Consider the following 15,756-nt stretch of genomic DNA (forward strand, 5'->3'; position numbering starts at 1 on the left):
ATAAGCACTATAAGAGGATCTCACTTCTTCGCCCCAATTCCGCCGCCACACTCACTCTAGGTGTCTCAGTTCCCGCTTCATCCGACGTTGCTCCTCCATGTACCAGGGAGCCAGTCTGACACGGGGACGGAGAGGGCAACGGGGAGCAATTTCATCGATGGTTTTCAAGAGATGGTCATGCCAATCCCCTACCAGCTCATCTAATGAACTGCCAGGGGGCATTGGCTCCCACAGAGCATTCTGGAAGCCAATTGGATCCATAAGTCTCCGTGGGAGAGTATAAATTAGCTCGCCACCTATGCAGGAGGGGACTGGCATACCCAAACGAGCCCTCAGGACCACGACACCACTTTAATAGCGTCCAGATCCACCTGTATAATGAATATACAGATTTTGTGTAGGTAGTGTGTGCGTGTGTGCAGATGCACGCACACACATAATAAAAGCTTGTGTTGATGGATAATCTAATGTATTGTACTGGACAAAATTCTTGCTAATATATTAAGATATGGTTACATGTCTGAGATGATTTTCTGGCACTTGTTTAAAGTGGGGCAAAAACTTTTCTGACACAACTGCTTCAGCACTATTTTTACATGTTGTTTCCATCTAACTGTGTTTTAGATTTGGGATCTGGCTGATACCGATGGCAAAGGTATTCTCAACAAACAGGTAAAAATGTGTTTGTCTCTCTTACTAATTTCGTTTATAACTTTCCTTTCTCACTGATATCCAGGACAGACTACAAAATATAAAAAGGAATTAAGTCAGCTAGCCAAGACCTCCAATAAACAATGTAATAAGACTGGTATTTGGAACTGGAAAACAATGCAAATGAAAAACTGTTTAAGGCAACAAGAACTGTCTAAGGCATGACATACCATAACAAAGCTAGGGAGTTAAAAAGGTAGAGGACACTGCAATTAAAAAAGGGAGATGATATGTATAATAAGTATGGCAACAGACCACAGTGCTGTCCCTTGAAGAAGTGACTTCCTGTGATGTTCCATTATACTACTACCCTTTGTAACTATGTCTTTCTTTTTTTTTATAATTTTTTTTATTTTTCATAACTACAAAACACTACACAGCACTACACAAGACTATCACAAGGAAAGGGGAGAGGGAAGGGACAAAGGGGGATGGAAAAGGAAAAAGGGGGGGAAATGAACTACAAACACTAAACACTACACTTCAATGTTTTCCCTTCATACTGTCATAATACAAAAATAGCTCCATAGGATAATGATGGAGTGGTTAATCATACAGAGAATAGGCATTTCAAATTCTGATTAAACTTTCCTCCCCCTTCTAGGTCCCGGACGCAATTCTCTCTGTGCAACCGCTGTTGCGGTGCTCTCCTCCCCCCCCCCTCCGGCTTCTCCTTTTCTTCGTTCTCGGTGCAGCAGAGTTCCGGGTTTTTATTCTCAAAATCCTTTAGTTGATCTTCTGATAGTATCTTATAGGCCTGATCTTTATATCTAAACCATATTCCTTCCGGAATAACCATTTGTACTTTATTCCATGGTCCCTCAGAAGAGCTGCAAACTTTTTATACTTAAAACGCCTTTTCCGGACTAGAAATGGAACGTCCTTCAAAATCTTGACTTTCAAACCCAAAAAGTCCAAATCCGCATTATATGAATTATATAGGATGGTGTCCCGAATCTTTTTAAATGAAAAGTCAATAATGATCTCACGAGGCAACTGTCGCTTTGTTGCATATTTTGAAGAAGCCCGATGGACCTCCAAAATGGCGCTTTTAACCTCTTCTTTAGTCGTCCTCGCAGGTATCGCCAATAGTTCCGAGACCACCTCCCACAGATCCTCATTTTCCTCCTCTTTCACGTTTTGGAGACGCAAAATTGTCTGCGTTCGTTCCATCTGTAGCCCGATCAGCTGGTTCTCAACCAACTTCAGCTCCTTTTTTGTAGCCTTCACAAGTGACGCACTTTCCAGAGCAGACTTCTCTGCCCCCCCCCCCCGCTGCTTCCTTGATGGTTTTTACTTCGCTTTCAATTAAGCCCACCCTTTGATCAGTTTCGTTCAGCTTGTCAACAAAGGGTTTTATGGCTTCCACCACCGCCCTGCGCACCAACTCTTCGAGCGACTCTCCCTTCAAAGTAGCCGAGATTGACTTACCGAGAGCGGGACTTTGCTTCTTTGCTGCCATTTGGGGGGGGGGGGCGCCAACAAAATTCTGGAACTCAGCGAAGGGGAAGAACGAGTCTTCTTCAGATGAACCTCTCCTTCACGAACGCTTGTAGAACAGAAGGGATTCGCTTGTTTACGGGCTTCCGCCTGTTTCTTTTATTTGCCGTTTCTCGTTGCCCGGCGGCACTCGAGGCGCCGCGCATGTCTGCCGGCCTCCATAGGGACAAACGGGCAATTCCCCCCCCCCGCATTGATTTCGGGGAGTTCTTCCCGCAGCGTCCCGGACCCTGGCTCCCTCCCTGGGAGTCCTGGAGGCTAATCCTTGCGGATCAGCCGCCCGGTCAGGGTGCCCGGTCGTTTCCTCCCGGACCAGCCGATAGGAGCGTCCGGCATGGCTGAGAAAACGAAACCGAATCCTGTAACTATGTCTTTCTGAACATTTCTGGTTTGCACATTTATGTGCTAGCTTGGCCACCTCAAAAGGACTTTGCCAATAGCTAACAGCCTATCTGAACTTGCTATCTGCAGCTATGTTTTCATTTCTTCAGAGGTGCTGAGCTCTTATCTCATGGCCATGGGAGAGAGGAAGCAAAATCCACACTGACATGCATATTTGCCTCGTCTTGTTCTCCCTTCTGTGCACATCTGTGGTCTGAGAGAATTCTCAATCAGTGAATTTGATTCACGTTGAAATGGTTTCACAAGGACTGGTTTATAGAAAATATTTTAAGAATTGGGAATATTTGGGGATGTATTAAAGTAACTCAGCAATTATGGTTTAATTGCTAACTGAAAATGAAGAAAAATAAGGGGATTTGTTAAGGTTTATGTAGCTGTAACCGTGGTTGAGAAATTAAGAGGGGACTGCAGAACTGCATATTCACCCTCCTCTCTGACCCTATACATATATGAAATATTAAACTTTTATAGCTTATGTCATGATTAAGGCTGGTGAAATAGTTGGCCATGGTTAAGACCATTAGGGAAAGGCTGGAGTTATTTGAGCAAGGAAAGGGACTGGGAGATCAGAAGATGCCTATAGTTTATTTTCTATTTATTCTTACCCCCAGTTGATGAATGTATAAGTGGGATACATGCAGTCTCACATGGATCAAGTGCTGTTTAGTTGCATCCAAATTATTTTGTACTTAACTGGGAATGAGCCAGTCCTTGGAGTGGCGAATTGAGAAGCTGCCAGTCACCTGGACAGCAGCATCTTGGGGCTGAAAACCTGTCACGTGCTTTTCAGTCCTGTGCCATCACATATCACCTGAGTGGCAGAGTTTGTGTAGGGCCCACCACCCAGATTATCAGTGTTGACTTGGGGTTGAAGGCGCATGCAATGCTGGGTGACTGGCAATGACTTAGGAAGGGAAGTCTTACAAGACCTGGCAATTTCATGAGGCTCAGCAGTGGGATGGGTTGTTCTTAGAGAACTGAAGAACCCAGCACAGTACAGAACTTTGCCTTTACTTTCTTATCCAGGTGCAGCAGCTTGTATTGTATGAGAATCTGCTCCAGAAGTTACTCTGAATCTTGTGGGCAACATGTTAGGTAGCATGGTGGCTATTCTTGGAAAGCAAGGAAGCCTTTGGATCCAGTTACACTGGAAGTGGGGGAAATGCTTTTTGTTTGACATGCAGGGTTTTTTTCTTTTAGTAAAAATATCTTTGAGACCAAAGTAGTACTATATTAATAACTTCTTTCTCTTCTGCAGGAATTTTTTGTGGCTCTGCGGCTTGTAGCCTGTGCACAGAATGGACTGGATGTTTCACTGAGCAGTCTTAACTCGCCTGTTTCTCCACCTAGATTTGTAAGACACTTTAAAAAAACAATTTGCATGTTTACTGTCAGAATTTAAATTTAGTAAAATGCTTATTACTAAATATATAGTATATGATTAATACATTCTTTTAGAATTCTCATATGCAACAGTGTTCCTTTTTTATGTGCACCATTGGAGATACTTTAATTGTTTTGGAATGAGACTACGGTTTTAGTTCTTGGTAAACTTTATGCCCATTATAGCTTGATGTCATTGATTCCTTAAGAGAAGCAATAAGGTTCTAATTAAAGTGTAGATGACAATATAAGGAAGTCAATATGCTGTCCACTTGCACATTGACATTAGCCAAAATCTTTGATAGTTGAGGAATGCTATTGAATAAAAAATTGGAGCTGTACTATATTAACCTCAAAGAACCAGTTCTTACTGTTTGCATTCTAGATGTAACTGCCCTCAGTCTTCTACTTGTTTTTCTTCATGAGTTCATTTGGAGTAGTGATGAGCAGTATTCTCATGCCTTTCTTTTTAGCTTGTTATTACCCTGCTTTCTCTGCTGACCTTTTCCCAGGAGTTCTCTTAGTGTTTGTGATGGTAATGCATTTGTGAAACTCTCCCTTTCTTCAAAAGCTTACAAATGGTGGTGGTGGCAGCACCAGCAGAGAGCTCTGGGGGCAGGGCTTATGGAGGCTTCATTTTAAGGATTCAGGTGCTTCTGTATAGTGTTAACTGCCTCATGGGAAATGACATTCCCAGTGGGGTTGAGACTCAGTCCTTTAAACTAAATGAACTTTGGGAAAAGGGAAACTGGTGGCATGGAGGACTAGGGAAAGTCTGCAACTAGAAGCTCCAATCTATGTGGATTTGACTTGTAATTGATTCATTGTAATAACATTTCATTTATATACTGCCCTTCAGGACAACTTAATGCCCACTCAGAGTGGTTTACAAAGTGTATTATTATTATTATCCTGATAACAATCAGCCTGTGAGGTGGGTGGGGCTGAGAGAGCTCTGAGAAGCTGTGACTGACCCAAAGTCACCCAGCTGGGTTCAAGTGGAGGAGTGGGGAATCAAACTTGCTTCTCCAGATTAGAGTCCTGCTGCTCTTAACCACTGCACCAAACGGGCTCTCACTATACTAACTGGATCTCCAAACTGGCTCACTATACCAAACTGGCTCACCAAACAGAAAAGCCAAGAAATAGTATTCTTACAATACATTTCTATAATAAACCTTTACAAAGGGGAAAAATCCATTCCTCACCTTAAAATAAAAGTGTGAAAGAGCTTGGATTCAGCAGAAGTGTGATTATATGTTTCTTTAAGAATGAAATAATGTGAAATAATGTGATAAAAGCACAAATGTCACTACAATTCCGTGATGTGGCATAATCCACAGTTTCCAAGACATATGCTGAAGCATGAAAACTGGCATGAAAATGTACAAGTAGTACATTTTTTTTACAAGGAAAACATCTCATGAGGCCTAACTCCTGGCAATCTTTATAGATTTCTACCATCTGTGCTGGTGTAGCTATGTACCAATCAGTTTTGAAAACTTGTATCTTGAAAGTTGTGTCCAAGGGCGGTGGAGACAACACCTCAGCCCCCCACAGGGTCAAGCCTGACAGCCACCAAGCTTACTGGGTTGACTGAGGCACCTTATAAAGAGCCAGTTGATCAGTGGCAGCTGGCCCTTTAAGAGTCAGGCATCCACTGACAGCTGACCCTTTGCACCCACTGTCTGACAGTCAGTTGGTGAGAAACTCTGTCCTGAGAGCAGGGAAGAGGAGTTGAGGCAGAAACTGCTCTGGAGGCACTGTTAGCTCCTCACAAGCTAGGCCACACCCATATAAGGCTCCAGTAGAAGGAGGCCACTGAGCATGCCTCAGGCCTGGCTAGGGCCTTCAAAAGACTGGAGGAAGGAAGCCAAGGAGGGGGTAGAGCTAGGGAAAGGGAGATGGCTTAGGATGGCATCCAGTTCCCCTCTTCCATATTTGAAGACAAGATAAGGCATTTAAGCCAAATTATGTCCTGGTGCATGATGGCTGGGGCCAGGATTCCTACAAGCAATCCTTGTAATATCACACAGTGTTATATTGTCCAATAGTTGCCACTTTCACTGTATGCTGTTCTTTAAGGCAACAGTGATACTTTTGTAAGTATGCGGGGTCAGTTATCCACCCGTAGCAGAGACTTAAAAGAGGTAAGACCTAAACGCTGACAATGCAATCCTAAATGTTCCTTTTTACCCATGCTTTTCATTAAGAGATTGATTTTTAATGCTGCTTTTAAGAACTGATTTTTAAGTCTGAAAATGCATTTAAAACTGCGTAAGGGGTTTTTTTACACTCTGCTTTTAATGCAGAGTTTTAATTTGTTTACGTGACCTGTTTGCTGTCTTAGATCTTTGTATGCCATTAAAAGTATTTGAATTGAATTGTATTTATTTACAGCATATGTGATGTTTTTACTATGTTTTATTTTGTAAGTTGCCTCAAGCAGGTTCCTTGAAGAGATGGCATAAAAATGCACTAAATCAGTAAATAAGTGGAGCTACAGCTTTCAGAGCCCATTGAAGTCAATGCGTTTAGAACAGTGTAACTCTGTTTAGGATTACATTGCGAGTCATGTAGACAGGTGGCAAACAGTCTCCTCTGTGTCATTATCTTAACCATAACAAGAAGATAATTATAATTTTTAAAAAAAAAAATAGCACTGACAGAACAGAGACTCCAGTTTAAGTTAAACATTGTCTGGTAAACAGAAGCCTGGAAGAAGTTTCCTAGTATAGTGTATTAAGAAATGCAAACGGTAGGAGGGAGGGAGGTGGCAGGAGTAGAAAGGGGATTCCTAGCAAGAAGGAAGTTCAGTAGGCTGTGGAAAGCTGATGGATCATGAAGCTAGCTGGCTGGAGATTAGGGAGAGGATGAACTAAGAGACAAGCAGAGGAGGAAGGATGTGGTAGGTTCAAAGAAGGAAGGTAGAACAAAAGAAATTAGACTGTACTTTTGTTTTGTGTTAGTGGAAGGAGGTTTTGGGAAGGAAAACCAACTGAAATGGGGAGGGGGAACTAGGGATACCCAGTGAAATTAATGGGCAACTGATCCGGAAGTATTTTTTTCCAATTAATAATTAAATTATGGAATTCACTGACAGAGGATGTAGCAATGGCCTGCAGCATAGATGGTTTTAAAATTAGATTAGACAGGTTGATGGAGGATAGATCCATCAGAGAGTACTAACCAAGATGACTAAAGAGAACCTCTACATTCAGAATATCACTGCTAGGAGGCGACATCAGGGGAAGACTTGGCCTCTGTGCCCCCTTTTTTGGCCCTCCAGACTAACTTGTTGGCCACTGTATGAAATGGGATGCTGGACTATATAGGCCACTGGTTGATCCTGCAGGGCTCTCTTTATATAATGCTGTTGGTTGGTACTCTTTGTGGGGTCCTTCAGATGACTGATGTTGTGGGAGAGGAAGGGTGCTGGGCCTCTCCTGAGCTAATCAGGTTAACTCATAAGCAGTGTTGCTAGGCCGGGAATGAGTTGATCTTGTCAATATCAATCATTAATGATGGGCATGGGGTCTTGAAGCGACACAGGAAAGAAGTCTTGGTTAGTATGTATCTGAGTTCACTTGGGAATCAGGCTGTTTCCTCATTCCCTGGTCTCCCAATTGCATGTAGCCTGATGATGAGTCTCAGGTTTGTACAAGGCCTGAGGAGTTGTGGGGGGAGGGGACAGGTAAAAATTACGTTTCTGACAAAGGGAGGGGGGCTTTGGAAGTAACAGTGTTTTCCTTTAGCCAGTGGGGGGGGGGCGTGAAAGATATCACAAGTATTGCATATATGAATCTGTCTCATACAGAGTCAAAGCACTGCTCCCTTTAGCTCAGTATTGTCTGTTATATCTGACGTCCGTTCTCCAGAGCCTCAGGCGGAAAAGTTCTTTCCCAACATCGGCCACCTGAGATTCGTTTATCTGAAGATGCCAGGAATTGAATCCTTGACTTTTACCACTGAAGTAGACCCCCTCCCATAGTTTCTTTTAAAACAATTTTTTAAAAAGAGCCAGACTAAAGTTTTCATTCCCACCCCCATGTTGCAGAAATACTGTTTTGTTAATAGCCCTGTAAAAGCTGTTGTATTGATATACCAGTTTCAGAATACTAATGTTTTAATTATCACCATATTCCAATCTAGAGTGGCTCTAGAAAGATTCTTCCACAATAATTCTTTAGCCACTCCATGAAACGTTGCCCTTGCATCCATAAAAGCAACATATTCCTTACATTATTTTTGTTCAATTTCACTGCAAAATAGTTCTTGCTAGTTCGGTAATCTGATCTAAATCCTGCTAGCTGTTCAGAAAAAATTCTCTTTTTTGTTAGCATTATTTTTTACTAATATTAGATACAGATCATATAATTTTGCTGCTTTTAAGAAAGAAATAGCAACAAAAAAGGTGATCTAATCATATATATTCCTAGGTCTTGTTAAGTTTGGCTTATACCTGGGAAATTATGATAGTGCACATCAGGACTTCTTTCCTGTCGAAACGCGGTGGAATGGAGTTTCAGGACCACTTGAAAGTAATCATGTGTCTGGTGCCCTGCCTCCTGGTCCCATTTCCTCCTGGCGCACAGCCCAGGGCACCTGGCTCTTTTACGGCACACTGAGTCTCAGCGGTGGCAAATCTGGAGTGGGCCCCATGCCCCAGCTTGCTGGGGAGGGGCTGCCTCTATCACTGCTTCCTCGAGCACTTCCCCCTGGCTGGAGGCAGAAGGGGGCCTCCCCCCTGCAAGGGTGCACCAGGTGGCAAAGCAGCAGACATGGTCAGTTAGCACAGGAGATTTCCTGTCCCGGGCACAGAGACCATGTACTGGCACTTCCCCTTCCTGATGCTCCTCTGCTCCAGCCCTATGCCCAGGCAACCCGAGGTCATGGGCTTGCTCAGGTCAGCACTGTGGACGCCGTCCCCAGCCAGCCAGATGGTGAATCTGCCCATCCCTTCCTCCTTCCCTGTGTTTCCTCTGGGTCTCGCCTGGAGGCATCGCTCCATTCGTGGCTTGTCTGCCTTCCTTCCTGCTCACCCGCCCTGTGGGCAAGGGTGGAGTTTGGGGAGAAGAGGGACTTCAGCAAGGTATAATGCCATAGAGTTAAGGTTGCCAGCTCCAGGTTGGGAAATTCCTGGAGATTTGAGGAGTGGAGCATAGAGAGGACAGGATTTAGGGAAGGGAGGAACCACAGCAGACTATAATGTCATGGAGTCCACCCTCCAAAGCAGCCATTTTCTCAAAGGGAACTCATCTCTATGGCCTAGAGATCAGTTGTAATTCTGGGAGATCTCCAGCCACCATCTGGAGGCTGGCAACACTACAAAGAGAGCCTGTACTGCATCCCTGGGAGGCCGCCTGCACCACCTGCTGTGCTGACAGGGCAGCCAGCTCGCTGGGCAACAAGCTGGCCCTCCTGCAGCAGCTACTGGCCAAGGAGCACGCTGAGCAGGTGGCGCTGCCAGGTGGTTGCACCAGAGGGCTGCCAGGTAAGGGATGGGGAGGCGAGCGGGCCCAAATCGTGGGAGCACTGGCGGGGGGGGCAGCTGTGCCCTGTGCAATGACATCACTTTCCGGAAGTGATATCATCATGCAGTCCCAGGAGCATGAACTCCTCCTGCCAGGAGTTCCCCAGGTACTGGCAACCCACGCTATGCCACTATGTTCCACCACCTCTTTTCCCAGAAAAAAAGCCCTGGTGCACATCTTTGTTGTGGTCTGTTTCCTTTCATTTTGAAAAATGTGACTGGTTCGCTTTACTTTTACTGGAAGTATAAGGTGTTAGTCATGCAACCTCTAGGTATTATTTTGTCCATATTGGGCTAATTGGTTTAAGGGGAAGAAGATAATGCCGTTTGGACACTTTCCATTTTATTGTTGATAGGAAGAATGAGGTGAGCTTGAATCTAACTGGAACGAGTTAGCAATCTATAGTAATAGTTGTCTTCTCTTCCTCTGCATTAGAATGATTCCACTAGCCCTTTATCAGTTGGAGGAGCACCACTGGATATCCCATGGGCTGTCAAGGTAAGCAAAGGGAACAGAAGCATAATTGGCCAAATACTTATCTTAGTGGCGCTATCACATTTTTTTTGTTTTCCTTCTTCCATGGTAGAATTGCTTGCCTTTAGCTGAGCAGAAAAATAACACAGAACCCTTCATTAAGAAATAAAGGCTGCCTTTCTGTTGTGTTTTGGTTTGATTTGGCAGCTGTTGACTGGCATACTCTTTTCTCTTGCCCTATATTTCTAATCAAATACTTGATAAGATGTCTTTATTTCTCCTAATTCGAGTCAACTACTGGAGGTTTCTGTAGAGCAATAGAGGAAGGAATACATATGTGCCATCCCCCCCCTCAGAATGTTTCTGAGGAGACAGAGTCCCTACGAGAAAAGTTGGCAGCCATTCTGTGTACAGATTGGTTCGCAGTGAATGGAGTATAGGGAGGAATCATTCTGTTTTTGAGATCCACCAAGATTAAGTGGAAAGGAAAAACTGTTTATTAGATGGAGCTCCTAGTAACAGTTCTTAGAAGGTTTTCTTTTGCTCAAGCATTAACACTAGAGTACAAGATAGATCTGTTGTGTTTCAAATGTGGAAGATGTATACATTTTAATAATTTTTCTCTTAAGCAACAATTTGGGCCTTCCCTCTCATGAATATTTTAAAAGCATAAGGGGGGCAAAATACATTGTGCAACATTCATACGGAATGGTTCACAGATCCGTTTTATCATAGAATCATAGAGTTGGAAGGGGCCATACAGACCATCTAGTCCAACCCCCTGCCCAGTGCAGGATCAGCCTAAAGCATCTCTGACAAGTATTCATCCAGCCTCTCCTTGAAAACTGTCCGTAAAGGGGAGCTCACCACCTCCCTAGGCAGCTGATTCCACTTTTGAACTACTCTGATGGTGAAAAAGTTTTTCCTAATATCTAGTCGGTACCTTTGTGCATGTAGTTTTAGCGCATTGCTTCGCGTCCTACCCTCTGCTGCCAACTGGAACAGCTCCCTGCCCTCCTCCAAATGACAGCCTTTCAAATATTTAAAGAGAGCAATCATGTCCCCCCTCAACCTCCTCTTCTCTAAACTAAACATTCCCAAGGCCCTCAGCCTTTCCTCGTAGGGCTCAGTCTCCAGACCCCTGATCATCCTCGTCGCTCTCCTCTGCACCCTCTCGATTTTGTCCACATCCTTTTTGAAGTGAGGCCTCCAGAACTGCACACAATACTCCAGGTGTGGCCTGACCAAGGCAGTATAGAGAGGGGCTATGACCTCCTGCGATTTCGACGCTATGGCCCCTTTGATACAACCCAGGATTGAATTAGCCTTTTTTGCCACCGCATCACACTGACTGCTCATATTCAGTTTACAGTCCACTCTTACCCCAAGATCCCTTTCACATATACTACTGCCCAGAAGTGTATCCCCCATCCAGTATTTGTGCTTCTCATTTTTGTGGCCCAGATGTAATACTGTGCACTTGTCTTTGTTGAATTGCATCCTATTCACAGCTGCCCACTTCTCCAGAGTATTCAGGTCTTGTTGAATTTTAATTCTATCTTCTTGGGTGTTTGCTGCTGCTCCCAATTTGGTATCATCAGCAAATTTAATGAGCAGCCCTTCCACTCCTTCATCCAGATCATTGATAAAAATATTGAAAAGTACCGGGCCCAAAACCGAGCCCTGTGGCCCCCCACTGGACACCTCCCTCCAATCTTATGAAACACTGTTGACCACCACTCTTTGAGTGCGGTCCTCCAACCAGTTCCCTATCCACCGAACTATCCTATAGTCTACTCCACAGTCTTCCAGTTTGCCCATCAGAATGTCATGGGGGACCTTATCAAAAGCTTTACTGAAATCCAGATAAATCACGTCAACAGAGTTCCCCCAATCCAGTAAGCTGGCCACTCGATCAAAGAAGGAAACCAGGTTGGTCTGGCAGGATCTGTTAGGAACAAAACTATGCTGACTTCCGCGGATCACTGAGCGGTCCTTCAGATGCTTACAGATTGATCCCTTTAAAATCTGTTCTAATATCTTCCCAGCAACAGAAGTCAGACTGACTGGCCTGTAGTTTCCCGGGTCATCCTTCCTCCCTTTCTTAAAGATTGGGATAACATTCGCTCTTCTCCAATCTTGTGGCACATCCCCAGTCCTCCAGGAGGCCTTGAAGATGATGGACAGGGGTTCTGCAAGTTCTCTGGAAAGTTCTTTCAGCACTCTTGGGTGCACCCCATCCGGCCCAGGGGATTTGTATTCATCCAGTGCAGCCAGATGCCTCTCCACTACCTCTCTGTCAATGTCAATTAGCCACTCAGGTGTCCTGCCACATTTTCTACTATCTCTAGATGTGCCTGAGTTCTTCAGGGAGAAAACAGAGGCAAAAAAGTCATTAAGCCTGTCTGCTTTTTCTCTGTCCTGCATCAGAGTTTCTCAGTCTACTCCCAACAGTGGTCCAATTGCCTCTTTTACCGTGCGTTTCCTTCTCACATAGCTGTAGAAGTTTTTCTTGTTGTAGCGAGCCCTCCTGGCCAGACCCAGCTCGTACTGAGCTTTGGCCTCTCTGATGGCTGATCTGCAGTACCTAGTAACCCTCATATACTCCTCTTTAGAGGTCTGTCCTTCTCTCCATTTCCTGAACATTTCCTTTTTCTCCCTTAGCTTATTCTGGAGCTCTCTGTGCATCCACATCGGTTTCTTGGAGCCCTTACCATGTTTCCTTCTTGCTGGGTCAGTGAAGGCTTGAGCATGCAAAAGCTCGTGTTTGAGAATGGCCCACCCTTCACTCGCTCCTTTTCCTTCCAGCACACTCCCCCACGGAATGACTCTCATCAAGCCTCTGAGTTCATCGAAGTTGGCCCTACGAAAATCTAACCTATGAGTCTGGCTATGAACTTCCTTGGCTCCCCATAGCAACTGGAATTCAAGGAGGACATGGTCACTTCCCCCTAAGGTTCCCACCACCTTCGTCTCATCTTCCAATTCTTCCCTGTTGGTTAATATCAAGTCTAGTATGGCCGAACCTCCTGTAGCTTCCTCCACCTTTTGAAAAAGGAAGTTATCGGCCAGGCAGGTCAGGAAATTGCGTGATTCATGACGCTTTGCTGAGCCTGTCTCCCAGCACACATCGGGGAAGTTGAAGTCACCCATAATTACAAGGTTCTGATGTCTGGATACTCTGCCAATTTGTTCAAAGAGGGCAGCATCCATTTCTTCTCGCTGGTCGGGTGGTCTGTAGCAGACTCCAACAACAATACCCTTTGTCCTTCCTCCCCTTATTTCTTCCCATATACTTTCCACCGGGCTGTCCGCCCCATTCTTCATAACTTCTTGACAATCATGCCCTCTCCTCACATACAACGCCACTCCACCTCCTCTTCTACTCTTCCGTTTTTTCTTGAACAACTCATACCCATCCACTAGCCCATTCCAGTCATGGGAATCATCCCACCAAGTCTCAGTAATTCCTACTATGTCATAGCCCTCTGTTTGTAATAGAAGCTCAAGCTCTTCTTTCTTATTGCCCATACTTTGGGCATTGGTATACAAACACGTGTAGCCTTGTACCTTTGTTTGACCTTTCCTACCCAGGTGGGTCCCCACTGTGTTCACTTCATCATTGAAGTCGCCATGTTGATCGTCCCCTGCCCCTTGCGGCATCAGTTTAAAGCTCTCCTGATGAAGTTCTCCAGGTTCGTTCCAAACGTTTTCTTCCCTGCCCTTGAGAGGTGAAGCCCATCATGTGCTAGAAGGCCTTCTCTAAGAAAACCTATCCCATGGTCCCAGAACCTAAAGCGCTCCTGCCGGCACCACCATCTCAGCCAGCGATTCACCTCAAGTATGGTCCGCTCCCGGCGTGCTCCTCTTCCTGTGACTGGAAGGATAGAAGAGAATACCACCTGAGCCCCCAATGTCTTCAACTGCCTTCCAAGGGCTTCGTAATCCTCTTTAATTCTTGCAACAGTATTCGAAGCCGTGTCGTTCGTTCCCACATGAATCAGCACAAACGGGTACTTATCAGCAGGCTTGATGAGTTTTGGCAGCCGGTTGGTAATATCCTGAATTCTGGCTCCCGGCAAGCAACACATCTCTCGGAATAGGGGATCTGGCCCAGGGACATGGCGTTCCATACCCCTGAGCAAGGAGTCCCCGACGACTACCACCTTCCGTTTTTTTCCACTTCCATGAGGCCCCATGTCTTCTGCACTCCCTCTTCCAGATCTTTGCGGTTCTCCTTCCACTGTCACCTCTGTCACCATCCCTAGCACTTCAAAGCGATTCTTGAGCTCAAGTGGACCAGAGCATCTTCTTCGTTGACGCCTTCGGGTTTGTACTGTAGATCTGAGAGGAGGCTCAGAAGGGAGATCGGCTCTTTCCCCTCCTCCTTGACTTTCCTCTTCTTGGCTGTGCGGAGCTCACAGGCTGTTGTCAATAAAATTGTCTCCCTCCTTGATCTCCTGAAGGGTGGTGATCCTTTCCTCCAGGCTCTGAACCTTTTCTTCCAAAACTCTGACCAGCTTACACTTCTGGCAAGTGAACTCTGTCTTCTCCTCTGGGAGGAAAACAAACATGGAACACTCCATGCAGGTGACTGCAAAGGGGGCTTCAGTAGACATGATTGCCTTCCAAATGTACCTAGAGTACTAGCAGAACCAGTATACTAGCAGAGTTTCAGGTCCCCCAGGCAGATCCCCAGGGCAAGAGCCCTTTAGCTCTCGCCCTTCGGCTCGCGCCTCTGGCGAGGAGGAGCCTTTTGTTTCAAAAGGTGCCTTCCTGCCTAGCCCAGCAGGGCCCCAGGACACTAGGGGGCGGGGCTTGTAACCACAAGCAACAGCAACCAGCTGCAAACAACAGCAATTCACTCAGCCCCCAACAACCTCACACAGAACTTAACCAGAACCACTCTCTAGCAAGCTACCCAGAACCACTCACCCTCAGCTTCTCACACAGTAGCTAGGAAAGGCAAAAGGCAGAAAGACAACAAACCCTTACCTTCTAGCTTCAGCTCTCCACCATGTGCTCTTGCCTCAGCTCAGGTGCTTCTGCTCTGCCTCTGGCGAGGAGGAGCCTTTTGTTTATATCTGACAATTCATACCAACCTTGTAAGACTAGGCTTCTGGATAATTTCTATGAAGTTCTGTTTTCACGGCTTTGTCCGTCTTTCACTAGAAAACCACTGAATTTGTTTCTTATACTATTAATTATAGAATGGCTTTTCTAGCCATGACTCATTCTTAGCACTTACCTGTAATATAATCAAGTAACACTTGCTTGTACAGATGTTCTTGTCAAATTAATTGTAGCCTTTTGTTATTTTGATAACCAGGTGGAAGACAAGGCCAAGTATGATGCTATCTTCGACAGTCTGAGCCCGATGAATGGGTTGTTATCAGGTGATAAAGTGAAACCTGTTTTGCTAAACTCCAAATTGCCTGTTGACATCTTAGGAAGGGTAAGAATGGCAATCTTTTCATTAGTTTGGGGAGATATTCTGGGATTCTATGGGTTGGTACTTCATAACTTGTGGAGAATGTCCTTGACAAAAGAACCCTCCAAGATGTTTATTAAGCCTCCAAGGTCTCCCTTTTTTATACACATGGGCTAAAGAAATGTATTTTCCAGATGGAACACTCTCCCCTTTCCACTGAAAACCTAGAGAGTTAGGATCCACCTACATATTATGTAGCGTTTATACAGCTTTCCCCAACTCCTTTAAAAAAAGTATGATATTTCACTAAGAAAGGTTGTG

At 45.0% G+C, this 15,756-nt stretch overlaps 1 protein-coding gene across 1 annotated transcript in view; it reads left to right on the top strand.

Moving 5' to 3' along the window:
* Nucleotides 1-15,756, top strand: part of EPS15 (epidermal growth factor receptor pathway substrate 15) — a 105,377-nt gene that overhangs the window by 41,038 nt on the left and 48,583 nt on the right. Inside the window, exons 4-7 of the mRNA XM_054979590.1 lie at nucleotides 625-672; nucleotides 3,872-3,967; nucleotides 9,966-10,028; nucleotides 15,334-15,459. Of these exons, the coding sequence (XP_054835565.1) occupies nucleotides 625-672; nucleotides 3,872-3,967; nucleotides 9,966-10,028; nucleotides 15,334-15,459 (333 nt within the window). The remainder of the gene's footprint in view (nucleotides 1-624; nucleotides 673-3,871; nucleotides 3,968-9,965; nucleotides 10,029-15,333; nucleotides 15,460-15,756) is intronic.

This window comes from Eublepharis macularius, chromosome 5 (genome assembly GCF_028583425.1).
Source record: "Eublepharis macularius isolate TG4126 chromosome 5, MPM_Emac_v1.0, whole genome shotgun sequence".
Taxonomy (NCBI): domain Eukaryota; kingdom Metazoa; phylum Chordata; class Lepidosauria; order Squamata; family Eublepharidae; genus Eublepharis; species Eublepharis macularius.